The sequence below is a fragment of the Lotus japonicus genome, chromosome 6 (genome assembly GCF_012489685.1).
Source record: "Lotus japonicus ecotype B-129 chromosome 6, LjGifu_v1.2".
Classification (NCBI taxonomy): Eukaryota; Viridiplantae; Streptophyta; class Magnoliopsida; order Fabales; family Fabaceae; genus Lotus; species Lotus japonicus.
This window is the reverse complement of record NC_080046.1, coordinates 7,652,973-7,667,077: the sequence shown is the minus strand read 5'-3', so window position 1 is coordinate 7,667,077 and position 14,105 is coordinate 7,652,973. Positions and strand designations below refer to the sequence as shown.

At 35.3% G+C, this 14,105-nt stretch overlaps 2 protein-coding genes across 2 annotated transcripts; both read right to left on the bottom strand.

Moving 5' to 3' along the window:
- Positions 1 to 577: 577 nt before the first annotated feature.
- LOC130724815 (uncharacterized) lies at positions 578 to 5,160 on the bottom strand. Its single transcript, XM_057576090.1, has 6 exons — positions 4,727 to 5,160; positions 3,696 to 4,621; positions 2,385 to 3,590; positions 2,025 to 2,246; positions 1,165 to 1,938; positions 578 to 1,053 (listed from the first exon to the last, which is right to left on the bottom strand). Exons 1-6 carry the CDS (start codon positions 5,158 to 5,160, stop codon positions 578 to 580), a joined length of 4,038 nt encoding a protein of 1,345 aa, XP_057432073.1.
- Positions 5,161 to 9,539: 4,379 nt separating this feature from the next.
- Positions 9,540 to 13,767, bottom strand: LOC130725995 (uncharacterized). Its single transcript, XM_057577195.1, has 10 exons — positions 13,507 to 13,767; positions 12,942 to 13,200; positions 12,672 to 12,768; positions 12,328 to 12,449; positions 12,107 to 12,191; positions 11,848 to 11,980; positions 11,576 to 11,730; positions 11,285 to 11,402; positions 10,971 to 11,174; positions 9,540 to 10,785 (listed from the first exon to the last, which is right to left on the bottom strand). The coding sequence occupies exons 5-10, from the start codon at positions 12,133 to 12,135 to the stop codon at positions 10,165 to 10,167; spliced, it is 1,260 nt and encodes a 419-aa protein (XP_057433178.1). The 5' UTR covers positions 12,136 to 12,191; positions 12,328 to 12,449; positions 12,672 to 12,768; positions 12,942 to 13,200; positions 13,507 to 13,767; the 3' UTR covers positions 9,540 to 10,164.
- Between the last annotated feature and the right edge of the window lie 338 nt (positions 13,768 to 14,105).

Sequence of the window (14,105 nt, the reverse complement as noted above, 5' to 3'; positions counted from 1 at the left end):
ACATTTCATAATTTTTTTTGTACGTGGTAACTTACTAAAAAGTTCAGGAAATGGTTACAGAAAAAAAAGATCACATAAATAAGTAATATAGTATTAAGTTTGTTATCACCAGCAATTAGTTTATTTTTATTTTTTATGAACGAAGCTATTAGTCTTTTGTTCAAGTGAAATGTGGTTTAGTTGAAAAAAATAATTCAAGTTTATTATGTGAAACATGAAAATATAATTAGGGTCCACAATTTTAGTGCCACCTCATTCATCTCTTCTTTGCTGGGTTGAACGATGAGAGCCACTTACTCTCCCTATTTGTTTTTTTTTTCTTCTGTGTTTTACAAAATTTCCATGAATAACCAGTCTTCGTAAGGGGTAAATAGCAAGATTTAATAAAAGCAATAAATACTTTAAGCATCAAATTATTTTGTTAACTAAAAAAGTCAGTGATCTAACATAACTCACCACAAGTGTATAATCCAAGATTAACTTAGCATGTTGTAAGAGACAACAAAAAATAATACACATAATATAAATATATAGATCTTTCTGGAAACATAATAATTTTATGTTACATACACATAACTCAATTATTGTATATCTTTTGAAAGACTTCAGCAAACACAATATTCTTTGTCACATTCCGTTTGTCATCCTCCTCATTGCATAAAAGGATTTTCAATCCACCTCTTGAAGTGACTCTAGATACAGCAACATACAACTGCCCATGTGAAAACACAGGTCTGGGTAAATATACACCAACTTCAGATAGGCTTTGTCCTTGGCTTTTGTTTATAGTCATAGCGAATGATAGACAAAGAGGAAATTGTCGTCGCATGAACTTGATAGGCATGGTTGGATCTGAAGGCATTAAATTCATTCTGGGGATAAACACCTTTGTGCCGATGTGTGTACCAGTAATGACAATAGCACCAATAACGTTGGGACAGAGATGTTCCACAATTAGCCTAGTACCATTGCACAATCCTGCTGATATGTCAAGATTTCGCATTAGCATAACAGGAGCTCCTACTTTCACCAACAATTTATGATCAGGAAGACCTGAACATTTGAAATCATTCAAGAATTCAGTGGTAATCCAATCAGCTAATATCCCAACCTGTTAATCCACCTTCCAAATACTATCAGAGCTTAAGTAAGTCATTTCTTGACCTGGAAACATAGACAACACGTGTTGATTAATTGAATCAACTGCCTCTAGTGTTGGTGCAAGGATCGCCTTATTACTGTAATATTTAGCATCTGTGACATTCTGATTTATGCCAGGGTACACAGAGTCGACAATATCAGAAATGGGATTGGATGATAGTGGAATCATGAACTCATCAGGAATTGTAATATCTGACTCACCGTCACTATGTTCTCCTAATTTGCCATCTCCAAGATCGAGCACCCATTCGGCAAACATGCGAACTTCATTAACATCCTGTTCAGAAGAATTGCGCATCAACCTCATGTTTTCGGTTAGTGTTAGTACCTTACAACAACTCCATAACCTGGATGAATTTATTGTTGACATGACAATCTCTGCTCGACAACCCTTTGGAATAACAGGCAGAATTTGCCTGAAGTCACCGCCCAACACAACAGTTTTCCCGCCAAATGGTCTATGCATGCTGTCTGGAACCTTAGTGCTCATTATATCTCTAAGTGTCCTGTCAAGTGCCTCAAATGCATATTTATTAACCATAGGTGCCTCGTCCCATATGATTAAACTTGCAGCTTGAAGTAGCTCTGCTTTAGGACTACCTTGGGGAATGCAACAACATGAATCCTCATTCAAGTTCAATGGAATAGAGAACAACGAATGAGCAGTACGACCACCTGGTAGAAGTAAAGACGCTATACCACTGGAAGCAACATTTAAGACAATTTTCCTCTCAGATCTAAGCCGGTAGGTCAGGGTTTTCCAAAGAAATGTCTTTCCTGTTCTCCATAGCCATATACAAAGAAAAATCCACCATCAATCCCATTCACAGCTGTCATAATTTCTTCATATATACTAAATTGACCTGAATTTAGTCTATTAATGCAATCGGAGTGGAGCTGACTCATCTCAGTAGTATCAAAGTTCAATTCGTTGAACAGAAGAACATTTCCATATTCAGCTAAGAGATCAGCATCAACGACGGGCATCCCATCAAAGTCTTTCAGTGATTTTCCATTGATGAGAAGTATCTTTTCAATCTCCATTAGGCACAGTTCGCGTAGTCGTTGATCATCGATTCTCAAATCTAGAATATAGTAATTATATATCAAAGCTAAATACATGTTTAATGATTTGTTATAAATCATGAAATATATGTCTAACACACATGTGTCTGGGTTTGTGTATGTACTTGGATAATGCTAACAGAAACTTACAAATGTACCTGAATTATTGAGAGATCTTCTTAAATCATATTGTATTCCATCTGCTATGAGCTCCCATGTTTTGTTCCAAACAGACACTGGATTTGACATGGTGTTGGATACCAGTAATCTGACAAATAAGCCTCTAATGTAGTGACCAGAACCCAAGAGAGATGTCTCCTTTATGCTTTCAACAAATTCATTGTCATCAGTAAGTAATCCAGCAGCAGCACATGCCTCTCTAAAAGTCTCATACATATGGTTCTTTACTGTCTTCAGCTCATCAAAGCTACTACAACCACGTTGAACATTCAATAACAGTCTCATATAGAATAGCTCCCCAGTTCCTGGTGGCACAAAATTCATTCTTCCAATTGAGAAACCTTTCTTTCGAGGTCGCCATTCACACTTATCCTCATCAAAAACAAACAATGAAGGGAAATCAGCATATGTTAGATCCTTTGCGGTAGGATATTTGGCATTAGCCTCCATCCACGCCATGAACATAGTCATCTTTTCTTTGGACCGATCAAATACATCACTGATATCCTGGTCATTTTTGAATATGACCGATTGCCTGTTAGGTAGATGAAATTTGAGGTTGTTTACAGGCGGCCACTGTTCATGGATAGGAAACTTAAATATCCTCCATACTGCTTCACATGGGGAGAGATATCTACAATCATAATACTGTTTAATTTCATCAACCTCTTGAGCATCTCCTGACACGGACATCGACATGGTCACGCGATCAACACCCTTATTTATGTACTTAAATAAGTACTTTATTGAGTTTGCCTTGTTGCAATATTCAATATTAACATGAGCTTGATATTTCATTAGCAATTTTGGATTGTATGGAACAACAAATCCATTGTGGAGCTGAGTATCTCTTCTGGTGGTTGTTACTCCAGTGTTCCTTCTTCTATATATAGGAAATCCGTCTCTATCAAATGATGTAGCGTTTTGAAATTTCTTAGGGAAGAATTTCGAGCATTTGCCATTTTTCATACACGGGGATCGGATGTTGCTGAATCCACATGGGCCATGAACCATAAAGTTAGACACAACTTGGAAAAGTTTGGGATATAATTCTGGATTTGGAAGTTCCGCGCATATCACTGAATCAATCATTGCAGGAGAATTCAATTTATATTCAGGATGAAGCCATAACAGAATATGTGCATGTGGCAAGCCCCGCTTTTGAAACTCAATGGTGTATGTAGCTACATTTTTAGTCAAAAATATCAACGTAAGTATAGAAACAATGTAATGTGGTTAAGATTATATTGGAAATAATAAAATAAGTTACTTCAAACAGTTTAAATCACCTGCCATAGCTTTGCCAAAAAATACGCCCTTTTTAAGGTCCGACATTAATTCATCTAGTTTCGCTCGAAACACTCGGCATGCAATATCTGGTCTCTCATACGTAGATAACCCATTCTTTGAAATTTCCCGCTCAATTTCAGGCCATTTTGGGTTGCATGTCATGGTGATAAACAAATCCGGGTACCCAAATGCTTTACAAATTGCCATTGCATCCTGACAATTGTTGAACATGTAACGCCTACCGCCTGTAAATGATGAAGGTAAGACAATCCTGGAGCCAATAGTCGACGCGTTTGTGTCTCCCCGATCCATAGCCTCCTGAATACCTGATAGAACCTCTTTACGGATAATGTGTTGCCTATTTCTAAGGAAGAACAACCGGCCAGACTCAATCATGGAGTAGCAATCAACAACAAATTGTTGCAATAACCTTCTACTCAATAGCAACCTACTGCACTCATGTTGTCTCTTCTGTAATCTAAACGCAACCCATTCTAAAAAAGAGACACCTTCACGCTTCCAATCCCCATCATTAATCGAATCTGCAGCAAAGCTAATACCTTTTGTGTACCCGCCATTACCATAAGGGAATATAATGGGGTATTGCAATGGCAGGAAGGAAACGTGATACTCCGGAATTCTCTGTAAGTATCCATTTTGGGTTCGTATAATGATGTCACGGTCACAATCAGAACTATCAAAATCTCCAACAATCAACGCGGCAACCTCATCTACATTAGGTAGATTGTACGTGTTCGGATTTTGAACACGATTTTGAAATAATCTCAAAGCCACATTTGCAACCCCGTCTTCGATGTGATCTCGAACTCTTCTAAATGATTTGGCCAATATATTTGATTCATCAATCATCATCATGAGATCTTTAACCAAGCTTTGGTCAAGGTTAGATCTGGTTGACCTTTGACTAATATAGCAATAGTTATTGTTGTTAGTTAAAGATTAAAAATAAGTATTTTGAAATATTCAAACTAAGAGGCTTAAAATTTAATGTCACAAAATATAATGAAACCTGAAATGATCCATCCTATTCCCAACTTCATTTTTTGTGTCATATATGTACAGTTGCGCAAACTTGGGCTTTTGACCTTCAATCGGTAACAAACTTCCAATTCGATGATAGTTCTGTCCACTAATGACAAACTGCGGAGGCCCACCACCGTCATTCATATTAGCATCAACTTTACCGCCAAGCGACGTGAATGCGAACATACTATTGTATGTACGAATATGCTCAAAGAAATGACGACTTCGCGGATCAACTCCAGACAGTAAATTTGCTAGCAAATCCGGAGGAGATTGGAAGAATGGAAGATCTATCTTCCCTTGAAGGCAACATTTTGAGTATTTGGGGTTAGTCGATTGTTTACTCTTTGCAAGTCTCTCAGCATACCAAAAAAGTGCACCACAATGGTGACAACAACGATCCATGTCACCAAAATCCATGTACTCTGTATCGGACTATTGGAAGTTAATTTTTGAAAATATTATGTTGCGGAGCGTATAGTCACATATCAATATGTAAAATGAGCCTTACTAAGAATAAATTAAGACGCTGAAAATGTGTATAAAATATATTGATAAGGTATAGGTTAAGAGGAACCTAGTGACTCAGCTAGGTCAAAATATTTATTGCGTCTGCTGAATTCATCGTCAATACTACCTACAATATTGTAGACCTCATTCAGCATTAGGCAAAGCATTATTTAAAAAAAAAAAGGCAAATGTGAATGACATTTGTAGTGAAAACTTAGTAACCAGTAGATAAAAAAATAAGCAATTAAAGTTATGAAGTATAAAACATAAAATCCATGTACATGATAATAGCTAGTAACATTGATAAAATTGCTATACATGTATATACATCTTTTGGGACTTCATGATAATTGATGACAGAGCTATGAAAGGATGCCTAAAACAATTGTAGTGTGAAATACACAATGATAATATATACATGTATGGGATTTACGTAATTGGTTAAATGGAATACAATTAATCTCATGGAAATTGAGCGAAATATTTAATCAGTGCAGCTAAATGAACAACTAAAAACCTGGTAACATTGTGGCATCAAATTGAGATAGTGATTGGTCTGAGGTTTCCACTGATGACTCCCATGGTACAACTGCAGGTATTTAACATAATGATTATTAATCCTAAACTGGATGCAATTATTTGACATAGGAAGATGCAACTTACTGAAATCAACTCTCCTACGTGAGCGTTTTGGTTTCAATGTTGAAGATGACCCTCTTTCCATAACTCTCTTTGTAGATTTTTCTGATATACATGTGTAATTACTCAACATTTGTCAACATCAATAAAAGGAGGATGATGAAAATATGAGTAATGACTACAAATACAATTAGTAATTAGTCATAACTAATTACTATATGTTAGGTACTAACTTGGTCTATTGTTTGACAACCGGCCACGTGAGTAGTCAAGTGGATTTGTAATATCTACAGGAAATAACAGTATGAGAGGCAAATTGATATTGAGAATGTGGTGAGCAATATTTGAAAGAGGGGAAAATTGTGTTTTACTGTTAACAACAGGATACTGTTCCACCTTCAAGGTGTTTAAACAATAAAGAAAATTAGATACCTGAGAATGGGGACGCCATTGAGGGGCTGCAATGATCTGAAATTTTGGCCTTCAAAAAAGGTGACTTGTAAGAATGGTGGTACAGCACAATTTAGATGGCTTGAAGAGTTGGAGTTCTTTGAATTTTAAAAACTCTTACATATGGAGGTTTGACAGTGTTGCTGGTTAAGATCAATATATAATAAAGGCCAAGGTGATGATAGCGTGAATGATGTATTATGATGAGGCACCTGTATGTGTAAGGAGGCTGATGTATATGCATATGCATGTGAATATGTGACCATGACATCATAAAAGGTAGATATGTGTAGACATAGAGATGGGTAGATGAGGATAATATGATGATATAATGCCAAGCAATGAACACTACGGTCTATTTTTGTTTTCTTTTTAGACAGAGCCTTAGGTGAAGATACTCTGACATAATGAGATTTGGGAAATCACCTACTGCATACTGGTGCAAGAATAATCTCAACATCCTGTTATTCATTGTTACGATTATTCACAAGTAAGGAGAGATTCTGGATGGTGAATACAGGTAGGTGCCATAAAAGGAAAAAATTGAAATTGGGTACTCTTGCCTGTTGGAATTAATTTCATTTATGAATTAGCATCCTGTTGAAGAGCTCTTCTTTGCCAGAGAAACACGTTGGGTGGATGCGTCACCTGCTGGCAGATAGAATAGGTCATCTGATGCTAGGTGTCAACTTAATAGGATTAAGGGAGTCCTTCTTCAATTGGCACACAAAATTGCCTGACAATTGGGTCACAAGCACGTACTATTTCTTTGGGAGATGAGATTAATCAATTGACGGTGATAATGGTTTCTTGGTTCAGATAATATGAACAGTGTGGTTATAAGATGAACTGGAAAAAGGTTGAGAATAGAAACGTATCATGAATTCAAAGATATTTTAAATTTTATGGACAGGAATTACTGAGATAATATCTATTGAGTTATATGTTGCTAGAATCAAATATATATGGAATATAAATATATATATATATATATATATATATATATTAGATATATAACAATTATATATTTTATACTATCTAATATATCTACATGTACATGAATCTAATGTATCTAATATATCTAATATATATCACGTTCAAAAAAAATAATATATCTAATATATATCTAGTATATATCTAGTACATACCTGTGCGTGAAGAATAACCAAATGTTGATAAGAAAATCAAAATTTTCGTTTGGCTTGAGTGTAGTTAAGAAGAAAAACAATATTTTAAAAAGGGTGAATACCATACCTGATTATTATACAACTATTTTGGTGTAGTTAAGAGAAAAAACAGAATTTTAAAAGGGGTGAATACCATCGTTCAAAAAAAAAGGGGTGAATACCATACAGTGTTTTCAAATCTTGAATTGAAGTTTAATATTTGTTTAAGTGAATTTTGAATCTAAATATATAACATTTGTTTTACAGACATAATATATTTCAAGGATATACTTAACTCTTTAAGGAAACCATAGATAATTATTTTAAACAGAATTACTTTAAGATTACAACCAAAACTAATTTACCAAATCTCTACTTTCAAACATATAATGATTCAGGAAAAAAAAAACTTTTAAACTTATACACATTTTCCAAAAACAAATAACAGTATACATGTTCCTACTTAAATTGAGGTGTGAAAGAAACTATGTTCTTGTACTAAAAGACATCTCTTTTTTTTTGTACAAAGGAAAATTAAACCAAAACTAAACAACGCTTCTTGACAAGAGGCACAAGGAGAAAACTTCCAAACTTGCCAACGACAGCCATCTCGAGTTCCATCTCATGCATATATATTCTAATACCATTTGTAACATAAATCATATTATGTTATAGCTTTTAATTTTAGCTATTCAACAACGTATGCTCAGTTAGTTGCTTATATAAAATCTAAATCATAAAAAAAGATAAAACTACGTATGAAGGCCCCGTGCGTCGCACGGGTCACAATCCTAGTGGTTATAAAATGTATCATCTGCAGAATATTAAGATAACAAATTAACAATGACTATAAGGAGATATGGGTCCTCTTCCAAAATATAAGGAAAAGCACTCTGCATAATTTTGTCTACCTTTCCAAATTCTCTCTTTTATTTTATTACTTTATTCTAACAAATTGAAGACCTCAAGCCTTGTTCAGTCCTACCTTAGTAACTATTTGAGGCTAAACAAAATATGTAGCATGTGTATTCCATACCCAAATTAGGTTCTTTCTTTTTAAACTCTCTAAACTTGAAGGCTGGAGCAGAGGACTAACAGAATTCTTGACTCATTTGGTACATTTTGTTTTCTTTTGAAAGTAAGTAATATGCAATCACTGATAATCTGCCAGTAGCTCTCCATATCTAGTCATGCTTACAAAGAAACAATTCCTATATCTCAGCAGAGAAGATAAATCGGAGAAGATAAATCAATAAAAACCAAGGCACCAACTACAATTACAAACACCTTCAAAAAGATAAATCAGAATGATTAGAACTTGGACAGTCTTTCCAAGATAATCTCATGTTCTCTACTTCTCAATAACAAACTAAAAACAATGAACTACATCAGGTCTAACATATAAAGCTTTGATTGAGCAACTGGTTTCATCTAACATATAAAATTAAATGAATTATAAAACCAGATAAATGAATTATAAAACCGCAGAACAAACTGCTCCATATCATCAGGATACATTAGCCTTCAGTTGTTACCTTGAGTGCTGAGGGGGGATGAGAACTATAAAAAGCAAAGGAAGAAGCTAGGGTGTTGGTATTTTTGGGAAGCCATTGTTGTAATCATTTTGTCACCAGTTATACTTGTCAAGTTAGACCTAGCAGTTTCAGAAACCACTGTAATGTTTTTACAAATAGTTATTAGACTGGGATTTTTTTATATTTTATTCTTCTATTTCCAATTTAAAATTGCATCTATTGCATTGAAGCATTAGAAAGCCAAATACTGATCTATATTTGAGATGAAATCAAATTGAACAGTGTACTGTGTGTTTCTTTACAGTAGTTTAAATTAGCAGGCAGATATGAGGTTAAAAGTAATACATTGACAGTTATAGTTGCCTAACATCATTAATTCTTACTGCTTGTATTATATGACGTTGGTATTTTGCTTCCTGTGAGTGAGTGCTGAGATATATGATCAACATTCTAGTGCTGAAGAATAAGGGAAGAGTATGATATACATCAAAAAAGAAGAAGATTAACACTATACTTTTTTTAGAATGGAGTATGATATATAGAGCAGTTTAGTTAATACATACATTGCTATCAAGTGGGAGCTTCAAAGTACAATACAAAGAACTGCATACTCCTAAGGAATAGGACATGGGTTCCATATATGAACCAGCATTAAATTGGAGTATGTAACTATGCCATAAGCAAAGTGACAACTTCCAATTCAACATCAAAAAAGTCCTACTGCATACTCCTAATTAATAGGACATGGGTTCCACATATGAATCAGCATTAAATTGGAGTATGTAACTATGCCATAAGCAAAGTGACAACTTCCAATTCAACATCAAAAAAGTCCTACTGCATACTTCTAAGGAATAGGACATGGGCTCCATATGTGAACCAGCATTAAATTGGAGTATTAAATTGGAGTATGTAACTATGCCATAAGCAAAGTGACAACTTCCAATTCAACACCAAAAAAGTCCTACTGATAATAGAAATACCAAATACCAACTACATAAAGATTAAAGATATTAAAAACAGCAAAAAGTGGGGGCTCTTGTCTATATAAGACAACCTACATCGTGCAGTCCATTGCAGACTTAACAAAGCCTGCACCTTCCTCTATTCAGTGGTGGCGAACTTCATGCTGCACTGTCATCATCCGAGATAATAATTATCTCAGAATCATGACTGCCTTCAGCCTCATCACCATGGAAATCAAGATCATTAGCATCTGCACCTTCATCTTTACTCTCCAAAGATTTGTTCGCATCAAACATAAAAGTAGTTTCCTGAACAGTTTCACCTTGGTTGATGTCCTCAGACTTGACAACAGCTTCACAGACCATATTGTTGTTAACTTCTACAGCAGCCAACAATTCAGAACTGGTAGTCAATCCTCCAACCACAGAAACACTAACATTGCAAACATTTGTAGTCTTTTCTTCATGAACATTGCCAGTGATCTTCTGTGCCATCTGACTGATGTCAGTTTCAGAATCCTGGCGAAGAGGAACATGATCCACTTCCATTCCAGCAGAATTTTCATCGGAAACCATCTCAACATCACATGCCTTATCTTTAGGGTCTTCTTCTTCTTCATCTGAAGAAAAATCAATCAATAGTTTCCTTCGTAGGTTGCGACCTGTTCTGAGAGGTGATTCCCTTGTGCCTAAACCAGAAGATTCAGCATTCTGGTTTATGATATTCTTCTTATGTTCTTCAGCATCTTCAAACTTGGTGAATGGTGGTAAGAAAAGATTCTGTAGTGAAGCCAGCGAAAATGTAATTAGTACGAGTAACCGTTCAAACTATTGTGGCAAAGTAACTACTCCAAATTAATTAATATCAAATTAATTAATATCAAATACCGAAATAATGAAATACGACTATGAGTGGAGTTTGGAATTTATAAGTTGATCTATTGTTCCTCAAGCATGAATTCTACCTTGTTTGGTGTGACAACAACTTCATCTCCATGAAACATCTCAATAATTTCTGCATCAGAGCATATGTTCATGACCTCAAAACAATCATCTCTTCCCATCATGATACCGACCTTGTTGCGAACTTTAAACAATAACTCTTTTCCAGCAAGTTGTTCTTCAATTTCAGATGGGATGTCACCAGGAGGGATTACTTTCCTCTCACACTGATGTCACCAGTAGAGATACACATCAAACAGTCATGTCAGGACAAAATTCATAAAGCTAAATATACACATAAGTTAGTATGGTATCAGACTTAAACAACTAATCTTACAGCAATGGAGTTAAGAAGCTCTTCACATGTGAATCCAGTTAGTTGCTCAGCATGAGGGTCACGTAAAACGAATATGGCGCTTTCAACACCGTCAAAGACCTCGAGCCTAAGCCTGAACCTACGCATATTGAAAAGTAAAACGCATTGAGGCAAATTGTCATACACACGAATCACTAATTGTATACTGAGATTGAGACTTTATGCATAATGGATACTGGATTCATACTGAATATGTGTATAACAGTAAAACGCATATAAGAAAAAATGAGAATGAGAAAAGATAATTCAAACCTATTAACCATCTGGCCAATTGATCGTCCGCACTTGAGGCAATCATATCTATGACCATTGAACCTGAGTTCAGTGTAACAGCGGCACGATGGGTAATACCAATACTCATCACGAATCACTCCGACGATCACAGCGTGGACAACAAATACACCTGCCTGTTATTGAGTGCAAAAATGGCAATTAAAATGATAATTCTACACATTGTTCTATGGAAAAATAATGAAATAATGAACTAAACTTAATTAAAACATCTGGAATTAGTATAATATTACCAGATTTATTTCAAGTATTTCTGTGATAGTCTTTTTGGGATGGTTGACAAGCATGTCATCTCTGATATTGGATGGTTCACTGGTTCGAATGTACCCTACAGGGCCATGGTAGTTGATTCCAAACCTCCGCATTCTACAATAAGAAACAGCTACTTTATAAACCCTTTAAATATCATTCATAGTTCAAAATATTATAGAAGACCAGAGTGGCAACAAAGGTGGTAAAAAGTTCATAATGTAAGAAGCCAAATAAGATCACCTCTCTGTTAAAGAAGCAATTTCCTGCATGTCTGGGTCGATTAGGAGCTTAGACGCAACAGGTGTGCTTTGGATAAGGACCTTGTCTACATTAGTTAAAGGAGGAACTTTTAATAAAAGGAAATAACAGTAAATTTTATTTTGACATAGTTAGATTAGATTAGATGCCTCCATTCAATAAAATGCTCAACAAATATGATTAGAAAGATGGATATTCCTTACCTCTGAAACTGCTGACTCTCACAAACTGTAGTACAATGAAAGGCCTCCTAGTCCAGTTGGAAGCAAGGTATTCAGCAAGTATGTCAACTACATTCCCAACTAAGAGACAAGCAATCTAACCCCTGTGAATAAAAGAATACAAAAAATGAGATTCTGATGAAAAAAGATAAAATAAATGCAGTACTGGGATGCTTCAAATCTGGAATGAAAGAACAAACATATAGCTTCAACTATGAATGAGAGCATAATGCATACATCCCTGGATTACTGCATAAGTAGATAAATGGATGTAAATATAAAAACGAAATTGATATTGAGCGTTAAAAGTGTGGAAAACAGATTACCATGAATCCTGAAGCTGAATAACTAACATCTTGCGCATTCTTCCTTCAACGATAAACATCTTGGCATCTGAAGCAGCAGTCACAACTCCTACCATATCTGCATCAGGAATTGTAAAGTATAAAACTTAAGTTGTATGGGTATGTAGCTTAACTTCTTTTCTTTGGTAATAAAAAATAAAAAATCACTTCAACAAATATATGACTTCTGCCATAAAACAAAATATACATGCTAATGATGCTGACTTAACAGCAATCCTAACACTAACTTACCAATCAAGTGATGAATATTGTTCCTGTTAGCCGCAATAAAGGGAGTATTCACAAACGACCAGCCATGTCGAGGAATACGGACGTCAAATGATTGCACGATTTGAGTGCAAGTATGGAATATAAGTCTGAAATCATGTGTTGTGAAGCGAATGGTGTTGTTAGGAACAACCCTGAAGTTCATAATCCTATAAACCTTCCCAAGATGGATGTTGCGAGTCAAAGGATGTCTCCTGCAAGCAGATGCTTGTATCTTGGTCCCCTGAAAACATGTCATATTAGGTTATTTAAACAGTTCAATGAATCAAATATAAGCAGTCATGTCTATTCTACGGAAACAACAATATATGTTAACATATTTGAACATGGTATTATAAATGTACTGAAAATCATATCATAGTAAGACCACAACTGATATTTTCATTCCCTTATTTGTCTTACTCTTCTCTTCTTTATCTTTCAATGAATTAGATGGAGTTGTAATTGTAAAAAATAACTTAAGGGATTCAAGGTATTTATAAAAAATAAAAAATTTGTACAAAAAGAAAATCAGGGCCTGCAATGTTACCATTCTATCAATAAGGATCATGTCCAAGTAATATGCTCCTGGATTGTTAGCCACGAAGGGAATCCTCCACACTGAAGTCACGCGGACCTTGATGAAAGGGCGACTGATAGGACGAAGAATGGTGAGATTGGAATTGAAGTTGGTGCTACAGATTGCAGCCAATGGTGTTTCAACTCTCATCTCAGCCATTATAGACTCAGCAGAATTTGGGGCAAGAATGACCATGTGGAATAGAAAGTGTGGGGAAGTGAACTATCATTGCTGTATTTATAGTAGATTACACATTACAGGGGATGGAAGATTAAATCCACTTATCCACTTCCACTTATGCACTAATGCACTAATGCACTAATCCACTGTCCAGTAATCTACTAATCTGCTAATCTACTAATCTACTAATCTACTAATCTACTAAATAGAGCTCACAGTGTAAGTATACTGACCTTATGTGTGAGCAGCTTCCCAAGTTGTCAGTAACGAAAAAATTGGAGGCAAGGAACAAAGGGATTGTGGTGCTGATATGTGTTGCTGACGACTTTAACACAGAGTGTGCATAGCACTCCTACTCATAAGATGCTCAGACAATGATTACCTAAGAA

Excerpts from the sequence above, each read along its gene's own strand:
- LOC130724815 (XM_057576090.1), bottom strand. The coding sequence starts at position 5,160 with ATGGATTTTGGTGACATGGATCGTTGTTGTCACCATTGTGGTGCACTT. Across the intron at positions 2,247-2,384 it reads AAGATCTCTCAATAATTCAG|ATTTGAGAATCGATGATCAA; the intron begins GTACATTTGTAA and ends ACTATATTCTAG. Across the intron at positions 1,054-1,164 it reads CGTGTTGTCTATGTTTCCAG|GTCTTCCTGATCATAAATTG; the intron begins GTCAAGAAATGA and ends TCAAATGTTCAG.
- LOC130725995 (XM_057577195.1), bottom strand. The coding sequence starts at position 12,135 with ATGCAGGAAATTGCTTCTTTAACAGAGAG. Across the intron at positions 11,731-11,847 it reads AAATACTTGAAATAAATCTG|GCAGGTGTATTTGTTGTCCA; the intron begins GTAATATTATAC and ends ACTCAATAACAG. Across the intron at positions 11,175-11,284 it reads AGCTTCTTAACTCCATTGCT|TGTGAGAGGAAAGTAATCCC; the intron begins GTAAGATTAGTT and ends TGGTGACATCAG.